Here is a 19,523-nt window from a genome sequence, read left to right as displayed (position 1 = left end):
CTGGATGACGTTTTTAAGCTGGCCTGGTCTAAAATTCCGAGTTGGACTCGAATTTGATATGTCATGGGTCTCACACTTGGTTTGGACACCCTTGCTAGTCTTTTCCTCCTCCGTGCCTATCTTTTATTATTTCTTGAGCTTCTTTGTTGTTCCTAATCATAATAATATTATTAGATAGCAAACCATTCTTATAATTATTAAGAGTGCATATAGAAACAAGCTCACCATATGTTCTTCTTGGCTATATTTATACTTATCATGCCCACATCAGAATGCTCCCAAACACCCCCTAATATCATATCTATTCTTTTAACTGTTTCTTCTTTCTGATATATAGTCCTTCCTAAGATTATATTACATCTAATATAGCAGATGATGAATTCTTCCATATGAATATTATAGCGTGATCCCTGAGAGTTTGCATTATTTCTGCATGTCTTTTGCTTTTGTACTGGGTGCTTTTATGATATGAATGCTAGAAAATCCTCTGGTGTTGTAGACTTGTAGCAGATTTCATACTTTTGTTTTCTTTAGCTACCTGATTTACTTTTAGTAGAAATAATAGTGAAAATCCAGTACTTTACTACCACAAAATAATCGACATTATTACCTATTGATCCTGTACAATCAGAGACGGCTGCCACTTACAATTGCTCAATAATAGCCAAATCAGGCGACCACTGAATTTAATCACCTAATTAACAAGGAAAGGAGTCGTTTAGTCCGTGATCCTCATTTTAATTTGATTCGCTCGATCGACAGTCTATATACTCATATATTCAGACACTGATACACTCCGCAAGACCAAGCTGTCGTCTACATCCACCGTCGCCAACTCGCCATGATCAAGCAGCTCAAGGTGCTGATGCCTCCTTCCTTTCACAAGCTGGTAAGCACGCAGCCTCCCTCCATAGCCGAAGGGCTCAAACGCAGACGCTTCACTGACGATCTGAACTCACTACTGATCCGGCAGCCCATCTCCGACGAGCTCGCCGGCTGCTTCGACGCTTCCAGCGGTGGCGGGACGGGGGTGCCAGGGCCGACGGCCCTCGTGGTCAGCCCGTTCGGCAAGGTGTGGCGCGTGGACGTCGGCCGCGACGGCGACGGCAAGTTCCTGGGGCGCGGGTGGGCGGACTTCCTGGCCGCGCACGGCATCGATCGGCGTCGGCTGGTTCGTCGTGCTCCGGCACGAGGGCCGCGGTGTGCTCACCGTCAAGGCCTTCGACACCGTCTTCTGCATCAAGGAGTTCGCCGCTACGACTGCAGGTAAACAAAATTGTACGACTGTTCCATGGGATTCCAAATGCTCACATCACAGTACAGGTTCTCATGTACAGCATAATTATACATCATTGTGAATAGCATATTCTACCATTTTTCCGTTTATACGATTGCTAATTATATATCATATTATTTTCAGTTATGACATCCGGGAGCAGCAAAGGGGTTTACTGTAAGCCACGGTTCCTCACGATTATTCAGCAGGACTCCATGGAGGAGATGGTCTGCAAACTGTTCTGCACACCCTGTTCTGCTCACACCATATGTTGTTGGAAATAAATTTCTATTAAGATACTGTGATCTTCACTGTTAAGGAAACGTTTAAACCATCTAAACGTGATTAAAGAAATCTAATGATAAAACCCTAATGGGCTGTGATCAGCAGGCCCATTAGGCCTGTTTCCAGAGGCTGGCCCCCAGCCCCACAGTGCCTATAAACATAAGGTCGTGGTTAGCACCTAAATGACCTAATTAATCTCAATCTAAAATCCTAGCCACCGCTAGTCTGATCGCTAAGGGCATTGGAGGGGTTTGGAAGGCCAAGCACTCTTGTTGGCGCTCGGAGGACGCCGATTCGCCGCTGCATCTCCTACACCGACAAGAACGCCTACTTCGTCTACGGATCAGGCGTAAATGGCTGCTGCTACTGCTAACGCTGGTATAATGATTACCGTTTATTCCGCATTAGATTGATTTGTCATGAACTAGGTTATGTTAAGATTATGGATAATCGTGCCGCTAATTTAAGTTTTGGCAAATTCTAACATATGTATCTTGTTGAATGTTTTGGATTTTGATGTATGAATAACACTGAACATTTTACATGGCGGCCATTGCAGAAGATCCCTGCAAGGTTTGTGAAACATTATATCACTGAAGAATGCCTGAACCGACAGATGGCTGTCGTTGTCAGCCCCCTTGGCAAGTTTTGGCGAATCAAGCTTCAGAATGATCAGTCAGGCGTGTTCTTCGCAGGCGTCTGGTCACAGTTTCTGGCATTTCATGGAATATCTGAAGGCGAAGTTTTGCTCTTGAGGTATGAAGGGAACATGGTGTTCAAATTCAAGGTTTTCGAGATCAGTGGATGCCAGAAAGATTTGAAAAATCACAACACCAGCATTCAACAAGGTGAGAAAAAGAACTAGTTTTTTATATATTGGTACTAGTTTTTTATATATTGAATCCACGGACAATGGATATGGTTTGGAATAATATATATGTGTTTATAACGACTGTTGACAGATTGTATAAAGCAGGAATCACCTTCTCCCATTAAGAAACGCAAGGCCGATAATGAGAGGGCAAGTTCTGACGAAGAGAAGAGGTCAAAAAGCTCCGTGACATCTTTGAACAATGCATCACCACTGAATGGACTTGACTATCAGATTGGGCCACCAGCTTGGGTAAAAAAGAAGATCACAGCCTACATGCTTGAGCGCCTTATTGTAAGCACTCCTCAAAACCAACTTGCCTCGCTTATGCCTTAACCAGGATAACTAAATATTTCTGAAGAAACACTTTAACAGAAACGATATCTTTTGTATCATCTTTTCATATGCGTTTGTGCAAATTTATGTCATCAAACCCACATAAAAATGAGTTCAGATTTACTTAGCATTTAGTATTCATCCACTGCAGATGATCTTTGATGCTTAATGAAATCAGTTGTGGAATCAATCTGATCACAATCTTGCAGTCTCTGCCAGTGAAATTCTGCCACTCAATTGGGTTCCAGAGAGACTGCACAATCACGCTCAAGACTGCAATAGATAGCACCAGGTCATGGCAAGTGCGCGGTGTCACATACAAAAAAGTTTGCTACCTTCTTGGAGAGGGTTGGAAATGCTTCTGCGAGGAGAACAGACTGAAGAAAGGTGACCTGTGCACCTTCCATGTCATCGAGACCATGTTGTGGCATGTCGTCATTACACATTGTAAGCATCCATAAATACGTTTCCGATATTTTGGGATCTCCTAATATGGGATTGTGTGAGTTAAACACTGAACACATGTTCCTTTTTTCTTATGGAGCATCAACGTCAATAGATATTGATAAGAAAAAGGAATCACCTTGTTCTTCCAGTATGGAGCGCAAGAGCGTCAACCAAAGGTTAGGTAGTGAAGAACAACTGAGGCCACAAGGCTCCATGATTTATTTGAGCAAGGCATCATCGTACACGAGGTCCGCATATAAGATAGGCCCGCCAACTTGGATAAAGAAGGAGATCAAGGCCTCTGAGATTTATATGAGATAAGCATCTTGTAAGCATCATCATGAGATTTACATGTTCATATAGAAAAATCAGATTGCGACAAAGTCGACCGGTTGTCATCAAAATATGAATCATCTTATAGATATATGTGTCAAGGCCTCTGATATTTTCTTTAACAATCTTTGCATGTTATTTTGGAGAATCTGATCATGAGCTCATATATTTGATATGTGCTAAGGATAGATGCATACCAGAGGATACAAATCAGTATATTGTAGTACTTAGTTTGGCATAGTATTTAATTGGCACTTCTATAACATTTGTCATCTATGATATGTGCTTGAATGATTTTTTATCAACATGTGAAAAGGAGTTTGATCAGCTGCCAGTATTCATCCACTGATATATTCATGGATCGCTGACAATCACTTACGGGAGATATCAGTTATCTAACCCATTTCGTTACAACTATTGCAGGTTTTGGCGCAGGGATTCTGCGATGCAATCGAATTGCAGGAACCCTGCATGATCACACTCAAGACCTCAATCAACAGCACCAGGTCTTGGCTGATTCGTGGTACCAAGCAAAGGAATGGTTGCTACCTCCTTGGGTCCGGCAGGAAGAAGTTCAGCCAGGAGAATGAGCTCAAAGTAGGGGACATCTGCACCTTTAATGTTGTCGAAATATCGCTGTGGCATGTCGTTATCACTCGTGCCTAAGCAAGGACCAAATAATACACCAGCCCATCAGTGTCACTGGATGTTACTCAAGTTCTCTTATCATGGACGGAGCAAGTTTGTTTTTTTTTAGCAAATTGGTTTGAGCGATCAAGTGCTTGGCTCTCTTATCACTATAATGTTTACTCGAGCTCTCTTAGCATTCATGCATATTCACATTTGGGGGTTGAGCAAGTCATCGTGCGTTGCTAGCTACTATTTGCTAGTTTTCAATTCCGATTATTTTGATTCTAGATCCGTTTCTTTCCATGCATATGCGCGAAGACTATATTTGAACCCAAAGTTTTCAGTGACTATAATTCTAAGAAACATTTATGTTAATTTTTTAGCATTTGTCTGATATAAGGCCTCTTCGCTAAACGAAAGAATTTTACATAATATGTTTAATCTGCAAGGGGTTCGGTTCGATCTACTTGTGAAGTCGATCCGCTCCTTGTTTTAGCCGGTGGGCGGAAGCGGTTCGGCCCTAAACAAAAGAGGGACAGTAGGGTTCTGATCCGATTGACCCCAATCAACCCTAGGATCGACCTGGCGGCACTCTCCTCCTTCCTCGGCACAGCGCCGCCCCTCGAGACAGCACCGTTCCGCACCTCCCCCGCCTCTCACTGCTGGCTGCTCCTCCCTACGCAGCCACGCCTCATCGTCCCTGTCCACCAAAACGGAGACCCACTGTCAAGAGCTCCGCGATGGAGTCAGCATCCCTGCCTCTCGGTCTTGGATCCCATCATCAGCAAGAGCGAAGCTTCCCTGCAGCAGTCTCGATGGCCAGACCTTCGTCACCATTGGTATTGCCTCCAGACGGTTCAGCCCCAACTCCATCACCTCGCCGCTACAATGAGAACCCTCAAAGCTTGGATCCCGCCCCTCTCCCATCACATGGTGATCCGGTGAGATATCTGCACAAACCTTTCCTTCAGATGCTAAATATTTCTTTTACTATAGCAATTTCTTGATGTTTGATTGACCTGTTACTACGACCCACTATTCCTGTTTTGCTTTGCTCCCGACGTGTTGAGTGATGGCTTAACCCTCATGTACATGTGTACTGAATATATATTGCTGCTGCTGATGGCAATCACATACCAGGGCTATCACATCTTTTTTTTTCTTTTGCATGCTTTGTACTGTGCTGTGCACTTGCTGATGCATCCCTTGGAGCATCCACTCTCAATGATACTTACCAACATATAACAATGTGGTGAATCTGCAAGTATCTCCAACTATTGCAAGTACCCACAGAGATCCAATCACCTTATAAGAATAAAGAAAAAAACATTTGAGTTCACTAAGCTGAATGTTAACAAAAAAAAATAGTAGCATAGAGATTATTTTGTGAACTTCATATGAAAATTTGAGATTGCTTTATGCCATTAATAAACATGTGACATCAATTTAAATTTCTCTGTTCGAGTCTTCAGAACTTCTGCATATTTTGATACAAAGTGAGCCAGTTTGTACTGGGTGGTCTCTGCAATTTCTCTGAACGCTTTTTTCAGAAACAATGGCCTCTGGGATCTGTTGATGAATATATATTGCTGCTGCTGTTATTTGCTTAAATTGTTGGTTCTTTATTGCACTAACAATGATTTTTTTTTACCTCAAGCTTCTCTGCACTAGCGTTCAATTGTGAAAGTCCTGATCTCGCCACAGCATACCGTGTGGGGTCCCCGGAGGCTGTCACTTCACCTACAACATCTGTTGGTGAGTACAAGCAATTACTTATATAAAAGCTGCTGGCTGTAGCATATCCTTTGAATTGTGATAGTCCTGCAATGCAAATGTATATGTTTTTTCTTGTTGCAATAGATGACCAGAAAACAATTATCTACTCTCTTTTGTTGATAGGTTTCAATGAAGATATTGATATGTGTGATATTGAGGTTGACAATAGCCTTCACCAATCTGAGGGGACTGATCCATCTGTCAGGGCAGCAATTGAAAGGGCAACTAAAAATTTCAGATCCCAATGTTGGAAAGAATTTGAACCAGTAATCGAACATGGGGTAGTTGTGCAAGGAAGGTGCAAACATTGTGATACTCTGATGGCTACCAAACAAGGTGCGGGGACAAGTTCTCTTCTGACCCATTTGAGAAGATGTAAGAAACGGAGTAGAAATCATAGGATTGTGCAAGACTTGAGTTCTACGTTAAGGTCTCCATGCGGTAGTCGTTCGAAGGATTGGAGTTATGATCCAGATGTATCACAAAATGAGCTTATGCGAATGATATCCTTGCATGGGTTTCCATTCCTCGTTACAGAATATGATGGGTTTAGAAGCTTTGTGTCAAGTCTAAATACACTGTTCAAGGTTCCATGTAGGACTACAGCAAGGAACGACTGCATGAGAATCTTTCATAAGAAAGTTGCACTCAAGGAGACATTGCAAAATGGAAACTTTAGATTCTCTTTAACTACAGATATGTGGACTAGCAATCAGACATTGGGTTACATTGTTTGATGAGAATATCTCTCCTTTGCATACTATGCAAGAACCGATCACTAGATCACGTGCGCGACAGTTGGATCTCCAGGTACGTTCTAACCTTGTCAATTGTTTTCTAGAACTTACGCTTGGTTCCATGCATGTGTTATTGATTAGGAACAATGAAGAGTACCAGCAAGAACTTGGAGAAGGCCAAGGAGTCAAGGAGGAGGAGCTAGGATGTTCACACCAAGGAGGAGTCCATGCCCAACTCGACTTCGACTCCACCTCGGATTCCAGAACCTTACTTCACCAAAACTGACGCCCTATCCACATACGGAGTCGGATTTGGACATTCTATATATAGTTGGAACCAGAATTTTATAGAGCTTCCAATGGCACCAATACCACCTAAAAATTCCTTCTGAGTTGACAGGAATCGTCGACACAAGTGGGCGTCCAGAATCTGTCAGAGTGCCGTGTCACCGTCTGTTGGGCCGTTGGCCCGTGTACCGTGTTGAAGCCCGTTAGAGTTGCGTCCAGGGAACTTGCATGCCCCTAACTCCTTTTTATTCAGTAGCCATCACCACTTTAGGGTTTTGGATTTTTCTTAGATTCAATCTGTCATCGAACAGTGCTGCCGTTCATCGGTCTGTGAGACTCCACCTCATAATCAAGTCTGTTTGACTGCATCTCCTGTTCTTGCTTGTGTTCTTGATTACGCTTGCAGGGATAAGCCTTCGTGGCGAGATCATTTGTGTGACACAGGTGATAACCAACGGAGCAGTGGTATAGTGATTGCGGGGTTCTGTTCATTCGGAGTCTTGGATCATCAACGTCGAATTCTCCACCAATCAAGTTTACCGTACCTCTCGGAAGATCGGGATTCAACCTCCTATCAAGTGGTATCAGTTATCGAGTTGCCCGTGAGGTATACTCGTGTGCCTTTAGATTTATTTTATTTCCGTCCTATAGTCCACAAAAAAGCCAAAAACATTTTACTCGTTTTGACCTACAACCCTCGCTCAGCCTTTTGCACAATTTAGTTTCGGAGTCCGTAGTTCTGAGTTCATGTCCTAGGTTGAGTTTAGTTGCTGGTTTAGATTTGTGTTAGCTCAGTTTTGTTTCTTCCATCCGCTGCCATCAAAAAAACAAATCAATCTATAAAAAATTTTCCATCCACCAATCCACCAATTCGCATCCGATTCAGTTTCCACCACCACAAAACCTAATTCGGAGGGTCCTCTTTAAAACGGGCATAACTTTTCTCTTGGAACTCCGATTAAGGTAATTTTTTTCCCGGAAAGCCCTTGAAAAGTTGCACATATGATTCCCCCACTATGCTGGGTTCGGTGTTCTCAAAAAAAATTAAAAAAATAGGAACGCACTTGATTCGGGCTCCGAAGTTCCAGCACCAGTTTTCCCAAACGCTCCTGAATTTGTACCGATCACATCTTTCATCGGTCTGAGCTGATATTTGGTGCTGTTCATACCGTGTGGGGTCCCCGGAGGCTGTCACTTCACCTACAACATCTGTTGGTGAGTACAAGCAATTACTTATATAAAAGCTGCTGGCTGTAGCATATCCTTTGAATTGTGATAGTCCTGCAATGCAAATGTATATGTTTTTTCTTCTTGCAATAGATGACCAGAAAACAATTATCTACTCTCTTTTGTTGATAGGTTTCAATGAAGATATTGATATGTGTGATATTGAGGTTGACAATAGCCTTCACCAATCTGAGGGGACTGATCCATCTGTCAGGGCAGCAATTGAAAGGGCAACTAAAAATTTCAGATCCCAATGTTGGAAAGAATTTGAACCAGTAATCGAACATGGGGTAGTTGTGCAAGGAAGGTGCAAACATTGTGATACTCTGATGGCTACCAAACAAGGTGCGGGGACAAGTTCTCTTCTGACCCATTTGAGAAGATGTAAGAAACGGAGTAGAAATCTTAGGATTGTGCAAGACTTGAGTTCTACGTTAAGGTCTCCATGCGGTAGTCGTTTGAAGGATTGGAGTTATGATCCAGATGTATCACGAAATGAGCTTATGCGAATGATATCCTTGCATGGGTTTCCATTCCTCGTTACAGAATATGATGGGTTTAGAAGCTTGTGTCAAGTCTAAATACACTGTTCAAGGTTCCATGTAGGACTACAGCAAGGAACGACTGCATGAGAATCTTTCATAAGAAAGTTGCACTCAAGGAGACATTGCAAAATGGAAACTTTAGATTCTCTTTAACTACAGATATGTGGACTAGCAATCAGATATTGGGTTACATTGTTAGATGAGGATATCTCTCCTTTGCATACTATTCAAGAACCGGTCACTAGATCATGTGCGCGACAGTTAGATCTCTAGGTACGTTCTAACCTTGTCAATTGTTTTCTAGAACTTACGCTTGGTTCCATGCATGTGTTATTGATTAGGAACAATGAAGAGTACCAGCAAGAACTTGGAGAAGGCCAAGGAGTCAAGGAGGAGGAGCTAGGATGTTCACACCAAGGAGGAGTCCATGCCCAACTCGACTTCGACTCCACCTCGGATTCCAGAACCTTACTTCACCAAAACTGACGCCCTATCCACATACGGAGTCGGATTTGGACATTCTATATATGGTTGGAACCAGAATTTTATAGAGCTTCCAATGGCACCAATCCCACACAAAATTCCTTCTGAGTTGACAGGAATCGTCGACACAAGTGGGCGTCCAGAATCTGTCAGAGTGCCGTGTCACCGTCTGTTGGGCCGTTGGCCCGTGTACCGTGTTGAAGCCCGTTAGAGTTGCGTCCAGGGAACTTGCATGCCCCTAACTCCTTTTTATTCAGTAGCCATCACCACTTTAGGGTTTTGGATTTTTCTTAGATTCAATCTGTCATCGAACAGTGCTGCCGTTCATCGGTCTGTGAGACTCCACCTCATAATCAAGTCTGTTTGACTGCATCTCCTGTTCTTGCTTGTGTTCTTGATTACGCTTGCAGGGATAAGCCTTCGTGGCGAGGTCATTTGTGTGACACAGGTGATAACCAACGGAGCAGTGGTGTAGTGATTGCGGGGTTCTGTTCGTTCGGAGTCTTGGATCATCAACATCGAATTCTCCACCAATCAAGTTTACCGTACCTCTCGGAAGATCGGGATTCAACCTCCTATCAAGTGGTATCAGTTATCGGGTTGCCCGTGAGGTATACTCGTGTGCCTTTAGATTTATTTTATTTCCATCCTATAGTCCACAAAAAAGCCAAAAACATTTTACTCGTTTTGACCTACAACCCTCGCTCAGCCTTTTGCACAATTTAGTTTCGGAGTCCGTAGTTCTGAGTTCATGTCCTAGGTTGAGTTTAGTTGCTGGTTTAGATTTGTGTTAGCTCAGTTTTGTTTCTTCCATCCGCTGCCATCAAAAAAACAAATCAATCTATAAAAAAATTTCCATCCACCAATCCACCAATTCGCATCCGATTCAGTTTCCACCACCACAAAACCTAATTCGGAGGGTCCTCTTTAAAACGGACATAACTTTTCGCTTGAAACTCCGATTAAGGTAATTTTTTTTTCCCGGAAAGCCCTCGAAAAGTTGCACATATGAGTCCCTCGCTATGCTGGGTTCGGTGTTCTCAAAAAAATTAAAAAAAATAGGAAGGCACTTGATTCGGGCTCCGAAGTTCCAGCACCAGTTTTCCCAAACGCTCCTGAATTTGTACCGATCACATCTTTCATCGGTCCGAGCTGATATTTGGTGCTGTTCTTCTCTTGTGCCCCTAGTTGAGAAAAAATATCAAACAAACAAAAGCAAAATAACAAAAATTTGATTCCTACTAGTGCTAAAAGATAAAATGGGGGGTAAATTGTTATTTTCTGTGTGAGCTGCTGGATACCTACTGATTCTGCCTTTGTTGTTCATCATCTTTGATCCTTGTTCCTTGCTTGCTGCTACCACTATTCTAATATATTTTTAGGCCAGCAACTAGGTCAAGTTCTTTGGATACTTATTCAGCATTGCTATCTGTTACTAACTTGTGTGCCACATACATATACTGCATTTGAGCCTTCCCAAGCTCCACCTTCTCCCGAGTAGAACAGCTACCCTTTGCAATCACATCCACTCTCTTCGTGTTGTCATACCAGTCACCGTTTGCCACCTGCAGTGCTGGTAAGACACTGGTAAGAGTGGGGTAAGACGCATCTTACTGCTTGTTTTCCACTTCCACTTCAGAGAGTGCAGTTGTAGGATTCGCAACCTTTTGCCTTTGTTTCTGTTTTGCTCTAACCATGACAGGAAAGGCGCCGATGGACGAGACCTCTCCTTCTACACTTCCAGACGATACTGAGTGTGTGTCCTATATGGAACTAAAGGACATGATGCGGACGATGACTGACGCTTTCAACAAGTACTAGACCACTACAACAACCACCTTTCAGAGAATTCATACAAGTGTTGATGGTCTTGCCGCATGGCTGGACGGGGTGGAGGCTCGTTTTCCCCACCATGCTCCACCCCCCATCGTCCCTGTTGCCGACGGCCTTGCCCACAACGACACAGAGGATGAGTTCGACGATGACGAGGTTGATGCACAGCAGCGCCGTCGCCTTCTACGTCATCGTCAAGGTATGGGAGGTAATGGTAGACGTCATCCTCATGCTCCTGAGCAAGATAATGATCCTTATGCTAAGATTAAGTTTTCTATTCCACCATTTTGTGGATCTTATGATGCTGAGACTTACTTGGATTGGGAGATGATGGTAGAACAAAAATTTAGCTCCCATCTTGTTCCTGAGCATCATAGAGTTAGACAAGCCACTAGTGAGTTTAAAAATTTCGCTATGATTTAGTGGAATGAACTTGTCACTGCACGTAATGCCCCACAGACATGGATTGCGTTAAAAGAAGAGATGCGCGCTAGGTTTGTTCCTCCATCATATAGACGTGATCTTCATAAGAAATTACAACGCTTTGATCAGGGTGACATGTCTGTCCAAGAGTACTACCAAGAGTTGCAGAAGGGTATGCTTCATTGTGGGGTAATTGAGGATCAGGAAGATCAGATTGTTAGGTTTTATGGGGGCTTGTGGCGTCAGATCCAGAACATAGTTGATTATAAGGAATATCATTCTATACAACGTTTGTTTCAACTTGCTATGTTGGCAGAAAAAGAACTGCAGGGTCACCAACAGCAGCGGTGGAACAACACCTTCACGCCAAGGCAGCTTCCGGCGCCAGCCAAAGCGGCGCCCTCCTCGAGCGTACGTGCAGCCACACCTCCCTCCACCGGTGTTTTACGCAGCACTGCACCTTCAACATCAAAGGGACAAGATAGCAGTAAGTCCCAGACGCCTCCTAGTGTTGCAGCAAAGGCTAACACTTCCACTGGTCGCACATCCGACATCAAGTGCCATCGCTGCCAGGGATTTGGCCATATGCAGCGAGATTGCCCTAGCAAATGGACCATCATTGCTACTGCTGACGGTGGGTATGCTAGTGCTTCTGATATTGAAGATGAAAATATTATTGCAGCTAACATTTCAGGTTCCGATGATGGTGCTAAGGAAGTTCTTGGTACATCGGCAATCAACAACTACAGGACCTTAATTGTGCACCGAGCTTTGAGTGCCACGGTGGGAGAGGACGACAAACGCCAACATCACAACCTTTTCAACATGTTTCTTATCATCAAGGACTGTCGTGTGCATACAATCATTGACGGTGCAACAATTTGGTGAATGTTGAGGTAGTCAAGAAGCTTGGCTTGACCACGCGGGACCATCTACATCCTTATCACATTCTATAGTTTAACAACAAAGGTAAGGTAAAGGTAACAAAAATAGCAAAGATACATTTTTCAATTGGATCTTACCATGACTTTGCTGATTTTGATGTGGTGCCTATGGATGCTTGCTCTCTTTTGTTGGGACGTCCTTGGGAGTTTGATACTGATGCTATTCACTATGGTAGATCTAATAAGTATACTCTCATGCATAAGGGCAAGAAAATTGTATTGCTGCCAATGACTCCCACTGAAATTGTGCAATTTGAGAATGAGAAAAATAATAATGCTAAACAAAAGGGTGTTTTCAATTCTGAAAATCAGCAGCCTATTAAGTTAAACAATCCTGTTTTGTTTGCAACTAAATCTGATCTTGATGAGTTATCTGCCTCTACTGGACCTTGTTATGCTTTAGTGTGCAAACATGCTTTATATTCCATTGAGGTCGCATCCATTGCTTTACCACCTGCTGTTGCTAACCTTTTGCAGGAGTATATGGATGTCTTTCCATCGGAGTTACCCCCCGGATTACCACTTGTGCGAGGCATTGAGCACAAGATTGATTTGATTCCAGGGGCGAGCTTGCCAAACCGTGCCGCCTACAGGACCAACCTCGACGAGACTAAGGAAATTCAGCAACAAGTCCAGGACCTTCTGGACAGCGGGTGCATTCGTGAGAGCCTTAGTCCTTGTTCTGTTCTTGTTCTTTTGATTTCTAAGAAAGATGGCACTTGGCGCATATGTGATGATTGTCGAGCCATCAATAACATTACCATTCGATATCGTTATCCTATTCCTCGTTTGGATCACATGCTTGATGAGCTGAGTAGTTTTGTTATTTTCTCCAAGATTAATTTACGTAGTGGATATCATCAGATTCGTATGGCTTTAGGGGATGAATGGAAAACTGCCTTTAAAACCAAATTTGGTCTTTATGAATTGTTAGTCATGCCTTTTGGTTTAACTAATATGCCCAACACTTTCATGAGATTGATGAATGAGGTTTTACGTGCTTTCATTGGTAAATTTGCGGTGGTTCATTTTGATGATATCCTTGTCTACAGCAAGTCATATGAGGTACATCTTGAACATTTGCGTGCTGTTTTTAATATCTTGCGCGATGCACGTTTATTTGGTAACCTTGAAAAGGGCACCTTTTGCACCGATCGCGTGTCTTTTCTTGGTTATGTTGTTATATCGCAGGGCATTAAGGTGGATGAAGCAAAGATTGTTGCCATCACAAGCTGGCCACTTCCAACTACGGTCACACAGGTTCGAAGTTTTCTTGGTCTTGCAGGTTTTTACTGGCGTTTCGTGCGGGATTTCAGCACCATTGCAGCACCTCTCCACGGGTTGATGAAGAACGGAGTGCCGTTTCAATGGGGACCAGCACAACAACAAGCTTTTATGCTCTCAAATCGAAGCTCACACAAGCACCATTGCTGCAACTTTCTAATTTTGAGAAGACCTTCGAGCTTGAGTGTGATGCAAGCGAGATTGGCATTGGAGGAGTGCTCGTACAAGGAGGTAAATCTGTTGCTTTCTTTGGTGAAAAAATTGCATGGTCCTTCGCTGAATTATTCTACATATGACAAAAAACTTTATGTTTTAGTGCGAGTTTTATAAACTTGGCACCATTATCTGTGGTCTAAAGAATTTATCATACATTCGGATCATGAATCTTTGAGGTTCCTTAAAGGGCAAGCTAATCTAAATAAATGTCATGCTAAATGGATTGAGTTCATAGAGTCATTTTCTTACATCATTAAACATAAGAAAGGGAAAGATAATATGATTGCCGATACTTTATCTAGATGTTATACCATGCTATCCCAACTTTCTCATAAAATCTTTAGTTTAGAGACCATAAAGGGATTATATGCTACTGATTTGGACTTCAAAGATGCTTTTGAGAATTGTAGAGAGGGAAGAACGTGGCAAAAATTTCTGCTGCGTAAAGGCCTTCTCTACCGTGCTAACAAGCTGTGTGTTCCAGCTAGCTCCGTTCGTCTTTTGCTGTTGCAGGAGGCGCATGGCGGCGGTTTGATGGGACATTTTGGTGTTAATAAGATGAAGGATGTGCTGGCCGCTCACTTCTTTTGGCCACGGATGCGACGTGATGTGGAGCGCTATGTCTCGCGTTGCACCACATGCAACAAAGCTAAGTCTCAACTTAATCCACATGGTCTTTATATGCCTCTTCCTGTTCCTCGTGCACCTTGGGAAGATATTTCTATGGATTTTATTTTAAGATTTCCTAGAACAAAGAGAGGGAGGGATAGTGTCTTTGTGGTTGTTGATCATTTCTCTAAAATAGCACATTTTATACCCTGTCACAAGATCGACAATGCTTCACATGTTGTTGATTTGTTCTTTAATGAGGTTGTGCGCTTGCATGGTGTACCAAATACTATTGTTTCTGATAGGGATGCTAAGTTTTTGAGCCTTTTTTGGAGAATCTTATGGTATAAATTAGGAACAAAATTGTTGTTTTCTACTACTTATCATCCACAAACTAATGGGCAAACGGAGGTAGTTAATTGTACTTTGTCTACTATATTGCGGGCTATTTTGAAAGATAATTTGAGGTTGTGGGAGGAGTATTTGCCACATATTGAGTTTGCCTATAACAGATCTATTCACTCCACAACCAAGTTAAGTCCGTTTATGGTAGTATATGGTTTCAATCCTCGTGCTCCAATTGATTTGCTACCTTTACCACCTTCTGGAATTATGAACTTAGATGTTACACAACGTTCTGAATTTATCCTTAAGTTGCATGAAACTACTAAGTTGCAAATTAAAAAAAAATAAAAAGTATCGAATTGCTGCTAGTAAAGGAAGGAAGGAGGTAAAATTGGAACTCGGTGATTTGGTGTGGGTTCATTTGAGAAAAGATAGGTTTTTGGATTTGCGAAAGTCCAAGCTCATGCCACGTGCCGCTGGACCTTTTAAGGTTCTTGAGAAGATAAATGACAATGCATATAAACTTGAGTTGCCTTCCGTGTTTGGGGTTAGTTCCACATTTTAGATTTGAAGCCATACTTGGGTGAGAAAGATGAGCTTGAGTCAAGGACGACTTCAATTCAAGAGGGGGAGGATGATGAGGACATCTCTCCTTTGCATACTTTGCAAGAACCGATCACTAGAGCACGTGCGTGACAGTTGGATCTCTAGGTACGTTCTAACCTTGTCAATTGTTTTTCAGAACTTACGCTTGGTTCCATGCATGTGTTATTGATTAGGAACAATGGAGAGGACCAGCAAGGACTTAGAGAAGGCCAAGGAGCCAAGGAGGAGGAGTTAGGACGTTCACACCAAGGAGGAGTCCATGCCCAACTTGACTTCGACTCCACCTCGGATTCTAGAATCTTACTTCACCAAAACTGATGCCCTATCCACATACGGAGTTGGATTTGGACATTCTATATATGGTTGGAACCAGAATTTCATAGAGCTTCCAATAGCACCAGTCCCACCTCAAAATTCCTCCTGAGTCGACAGGAATCGTCGACACAAGTGGGCGTCCAGAATCTGTCAGGGTGCTGTGTCACTGTCTGTTGGGCCGTTGGGCCGTTGGCCCGTGTTGAAGCCCGTTAGGGTTGCGTCCAGGGGACTTGCACGCCCCTAACTCCTTTTTATTCAGTAGCCGTCACCACTTTAGGATTTTGGGTTTTGCTTAGATTCAATCTATCACCGAATAGTGTCGCCGTTCATCGGTTTGTGAGACTCCACCTTATAATCAAGTCTGTTTGATTGCATCTCCTGTTCTTGCTTGTGTTCTTGATTGCACTTGTAGGAATAAGCCTTCGTGGCAAGGTCATTAGTGTGACACGGGTGATAACCAACGGAGCAGTGGTGTAGTGATTGCGGGGTTCTGTTCGTTCGGAGCCTTGGATCATCAACGTCGAGTTCTCCATCAAGTTTACCGTACCTCCTGGAAGATCGGGATTCAACCTCCTATCATTGTTGTAACCTGTCACTTCATTGATGCTGAGTGGAAGTTGCAGAAAAGGATAATCAAGTTCATTGATGTTAAAACACCACACACCGGAGTTGAGCTTTTCAACAATATCCAAAACTGCATTCAAGATTGGTCAATCGAAGATAAGTTGTTTGGGATAACTCTTGATAATGCTGCAGCAAATAATACAATGATTGACTTGTTGAGGCACAATCTTGTGGATATGAAATTTCTACCAGCACAAGGAGAGTTACTTCACCATCGGTGTGCTGGACATGTCATAAATCTCATTGTCAAGGATGGACTTAGAGTTGTGGAATCGATTGTTGTGAACATTCATGAAAGTGTTAAGCATATCTGTGGCTCACAATCTAGGAAACAGATGTTCAAAGGAAATAATTGAACAAGAAGGAATTACATGTAAAAACAAGCCAGGGTTTGATGTTGTTACAAGATGGAACTCAACGATGTCGATGCTTCAAACAGCATTGAAGTTCAGGGTAGCCTTTGAGAAGTTGAAAAGTGAGGATCAAAAGTACACATATGCACCGTCTTCGCATGAGTGGAAGAAGGTTGCGATCCTTTGTAGGCTGCTACAATTCTTTAAGGATGCAACAGACATTGTTTCTGGCAGCCAATATTCTACTTCAAATCTCTATTTCCATGAAATGTGGAAGATCAAGTTAGCTTTGGAGCAAGAGTCCTCGATTGAAGTTGCTGAAATCGCCATGGTGTTAAAGGCAATGAAGAAGAAATTCAACAAATATTGGAACAAGTCATATGTATTACTCTGTGTGCCATTTGTCTTTGACCCAAGGTATAAGCTCAAATTCATAGACTTCCTTTTCAGTGAATCATTTGGAACCAAAGCCAAGCAAAGATTTGATAGGGTGGAAAAACTAGTTCGTGAGTTGTTTCAAGCATATTCTTGTAAAGGAAAAGAGCCAAATGTAGCATCTATGGGCCACTTGGGATCCACCGATCACGAAATGCCTTCCATGAAGACTGATCCATGGGCAGCTTGGGATCGGCAGCTTAGCCATGATCTTCGGTCACAGATGACAACAGAACTGGATAGATATTTGGAAGAGAATCCAGTTCCGCGTTTTGGAGAATTTGACATCTTGAAGAGGTGGATGGGCAATGCAGCCAAGTATCCCACTCTTGCATGTATAGCAAGGGATCTATTGGCCTTTCCAGCATCTTCTGTGGCCTCTGAATCAGCTTTCAGCACCAGCAAAAAAATAATCAACGATTTTCGTAGCAGCTTACTGCCGAGACAGTAGAAGCACTCATCTGCACCCAGGACTGGTTCAGGGCAGAGGTAAAAAAAGAGAGTTCAGTACGTCATCTATCAATGACTTGATAATGGGTGAGGATAATACATGAAACTGCAATAAGGTAATCTTCGTTGAAGTTTGTGTTGATGTCTCTGTTTTGTGTTCCTTGCTTTCATGATACAAACTGCTAATTTTAGGATACAAAACATATCCTTGATGTTATGTTTACTTAAAATGATTGAACATCCTAGTCTCTGATGTTGCTGAATTGTCCAATGTTTCTTCAGACAGCTAATATTGTGGCCATATTTTTCCCTGTAGGATGTGATTTGGATGATGCCTAATGCATGGAGAAAGCTAGTCTCTGATGAAGCCTAAACATATATTGGATCATTAACCTAAATATGTATCTATAAAGAGGTTTAAAGTGTGTGAAAAATTTACATCTTCTGATTTTTCAGCTGTCCCTGTACTTTATTCTGCAATTTATGCAGACCAAATTGAATGTCAAAGATAGTAACTTTACAAATTTTGTACTGTCTACCTCTTTTTCAGTAATTCAGTTCCAGTCTCTTTTTGGATATTTTTTTATTTTATTCATCTTCTATGTTCAATCATTAAATATACAAATCCATGTATGAAGATGGTGAAAGCAATTTCCAGAGTTTTTTTTTTCTATTTTGTTGCCTGCTTGTTTAGTCATTGGACAAAGATGATCGCAAAGCTCGTTTATTTGTTGGCTGACTTTGTTGACACGTGATCGGTCAGTAGCAGCTAGCCTTACAGGCGATGCGCATCATCATTTAGTTCAAGTGCTCAACGCTCAATTAATTTGTTGGCCGGTATCTGTTGGCAGCACGAATGGGGTCGACCCTTGGCTACCCACGGGTCTAGCGGGGCAGCTATTCCAATGGAGCGGTTCGACCCACGAACCTGCTCTGGCACAGGAGGAGCGGCGGGTTACGTTTAGGAGCGCTCCGATCCGCACCGTTCGCAGATTGATAATATGTAGCATCTGTCTGCAATTGTTTCACAAGAATCAACATAGTTCTCTTGGAAATATTAGGGAACACGTCATGCCCCAAACATGGCTAAATTTGCGCCGCCATGGGAGCTTCAGATTTCGATAGTTTTCTTCAAATTAAATTTCTATGTTGTTATTACTGCGTTTCATCAAAAGTTTCATCTTGAAAATTCCCCCTCCCTCAGAGGCCCAAAATTTTGGAACACGACCAGTGACGTCCAATTACTAAGGAACTGGTTCCATTGAGCCTTAAACAAACCCAGCTAGCCATTTTAAAAAGAAAAGGTTATCCTAAAATCCCTATCCAATGCTTCAATAATTTTGGGCTACGCATACATAACTTACCTATTGAATTGGGCTATGCAGATATAATTTTGATTTCAATTTGGATGGTGCCAGCACAATGCATTGTCACATTATTACCCTCCTTTAGAGTGCATTGTCACATTACCGTTGGGCCATGGGAGAAAGGGGAGGGGAAGAAGAAGAGAGGAGGGAAGAGCTTCTCACTTACAAGTGGGCCCCACATATCAGCTGTCCGACTCAGCATTTCTGGTCATCTCAGCACGAAATGTGGCCAAAACCACTACGCAAAACCGGGCAAGGGGGCTAAGTAAACGGTTTTGCAAAGTTGAAGGGATTAAACATCCATTTTTATAATTTGGGAGGTGAAGTAGTCCAACTTCAATAGGTGAGGAGGTTATGTAGCATTTAGGTTTTTAATTCTAAAGTTTACACATAAAACATCACGTACGTACACTCACGTACCCCTATGAACATACGTACGCAACCCTACCCCTATAAGCACCTCCTAAATTAACATCATGTTAACT

The 19,523-nt window shown here is 42.5% G+C and overlaps 2 protein-coding genes across 2 annotated transcripts; both read left to right on the top strand.

The window, feature by feature from the left end:
• The first annotated feature begins 841 nt into the window (after positions 1-841).
• On the top strand, positions 842-4,214 carry LOC112900602 (putative B3 domain-containing protein Os04g0347400). Its single transcript, XM_025969447.1, is given in 9 exon segments — positions 842-889; positions 974-1,156; positions 1,158-1,266; positions 1,421-1,503; positions 2,121-2,409; positions 2,524-2,726; positions 2,978-3,215; positions 3,313-3,536; positions 3,972-4,214. Coding segments are annotated over 9 exon segments (1,620 nt in total).
• Positions 4,215-16,392: 12,178 nt separating this feature from the next.
• Positions 16,393-18,216, top strand: LOC112901038 (zinc finger BED domain-containing protein RICESLEEPER 1-like). Its single transcript, XM_025969853.1, has 2 exons — positions 16,393-17,787; positions 17,988-18,216. The coding sequence occupies exon 1, from the start codon at positions 16,725-16,727 to the stop codon at positions 17,670-17,672; it is 948 nt and encodes a 315-aa protein (XP_025825638.1). The 5' UTR covers positions 16,393-16,724; the 3' UTR covers positions 17,673-17,787; positions 17,988-18,216.
• Positions 18,217-19,523: the final 1,307 nt, after the last annotated feature.

This window comes from Panicum hallii, chromosome 7, assembly GCF_002211085.1.
Source record: "Panicum hallii strain FIL2 chromosome 7, PHallii_v3.1, whole genome shotgun sequence".
Taxonomy (NCBI): Eukaryota; Viridiplantae; Streptophyta; class Magnoliopsida; order Poales; family Poaceae; genus Panicum; species Panicum hallii.
This window is presented reverse-complemented; position numbering and strand designations above follow the sequence as displayed.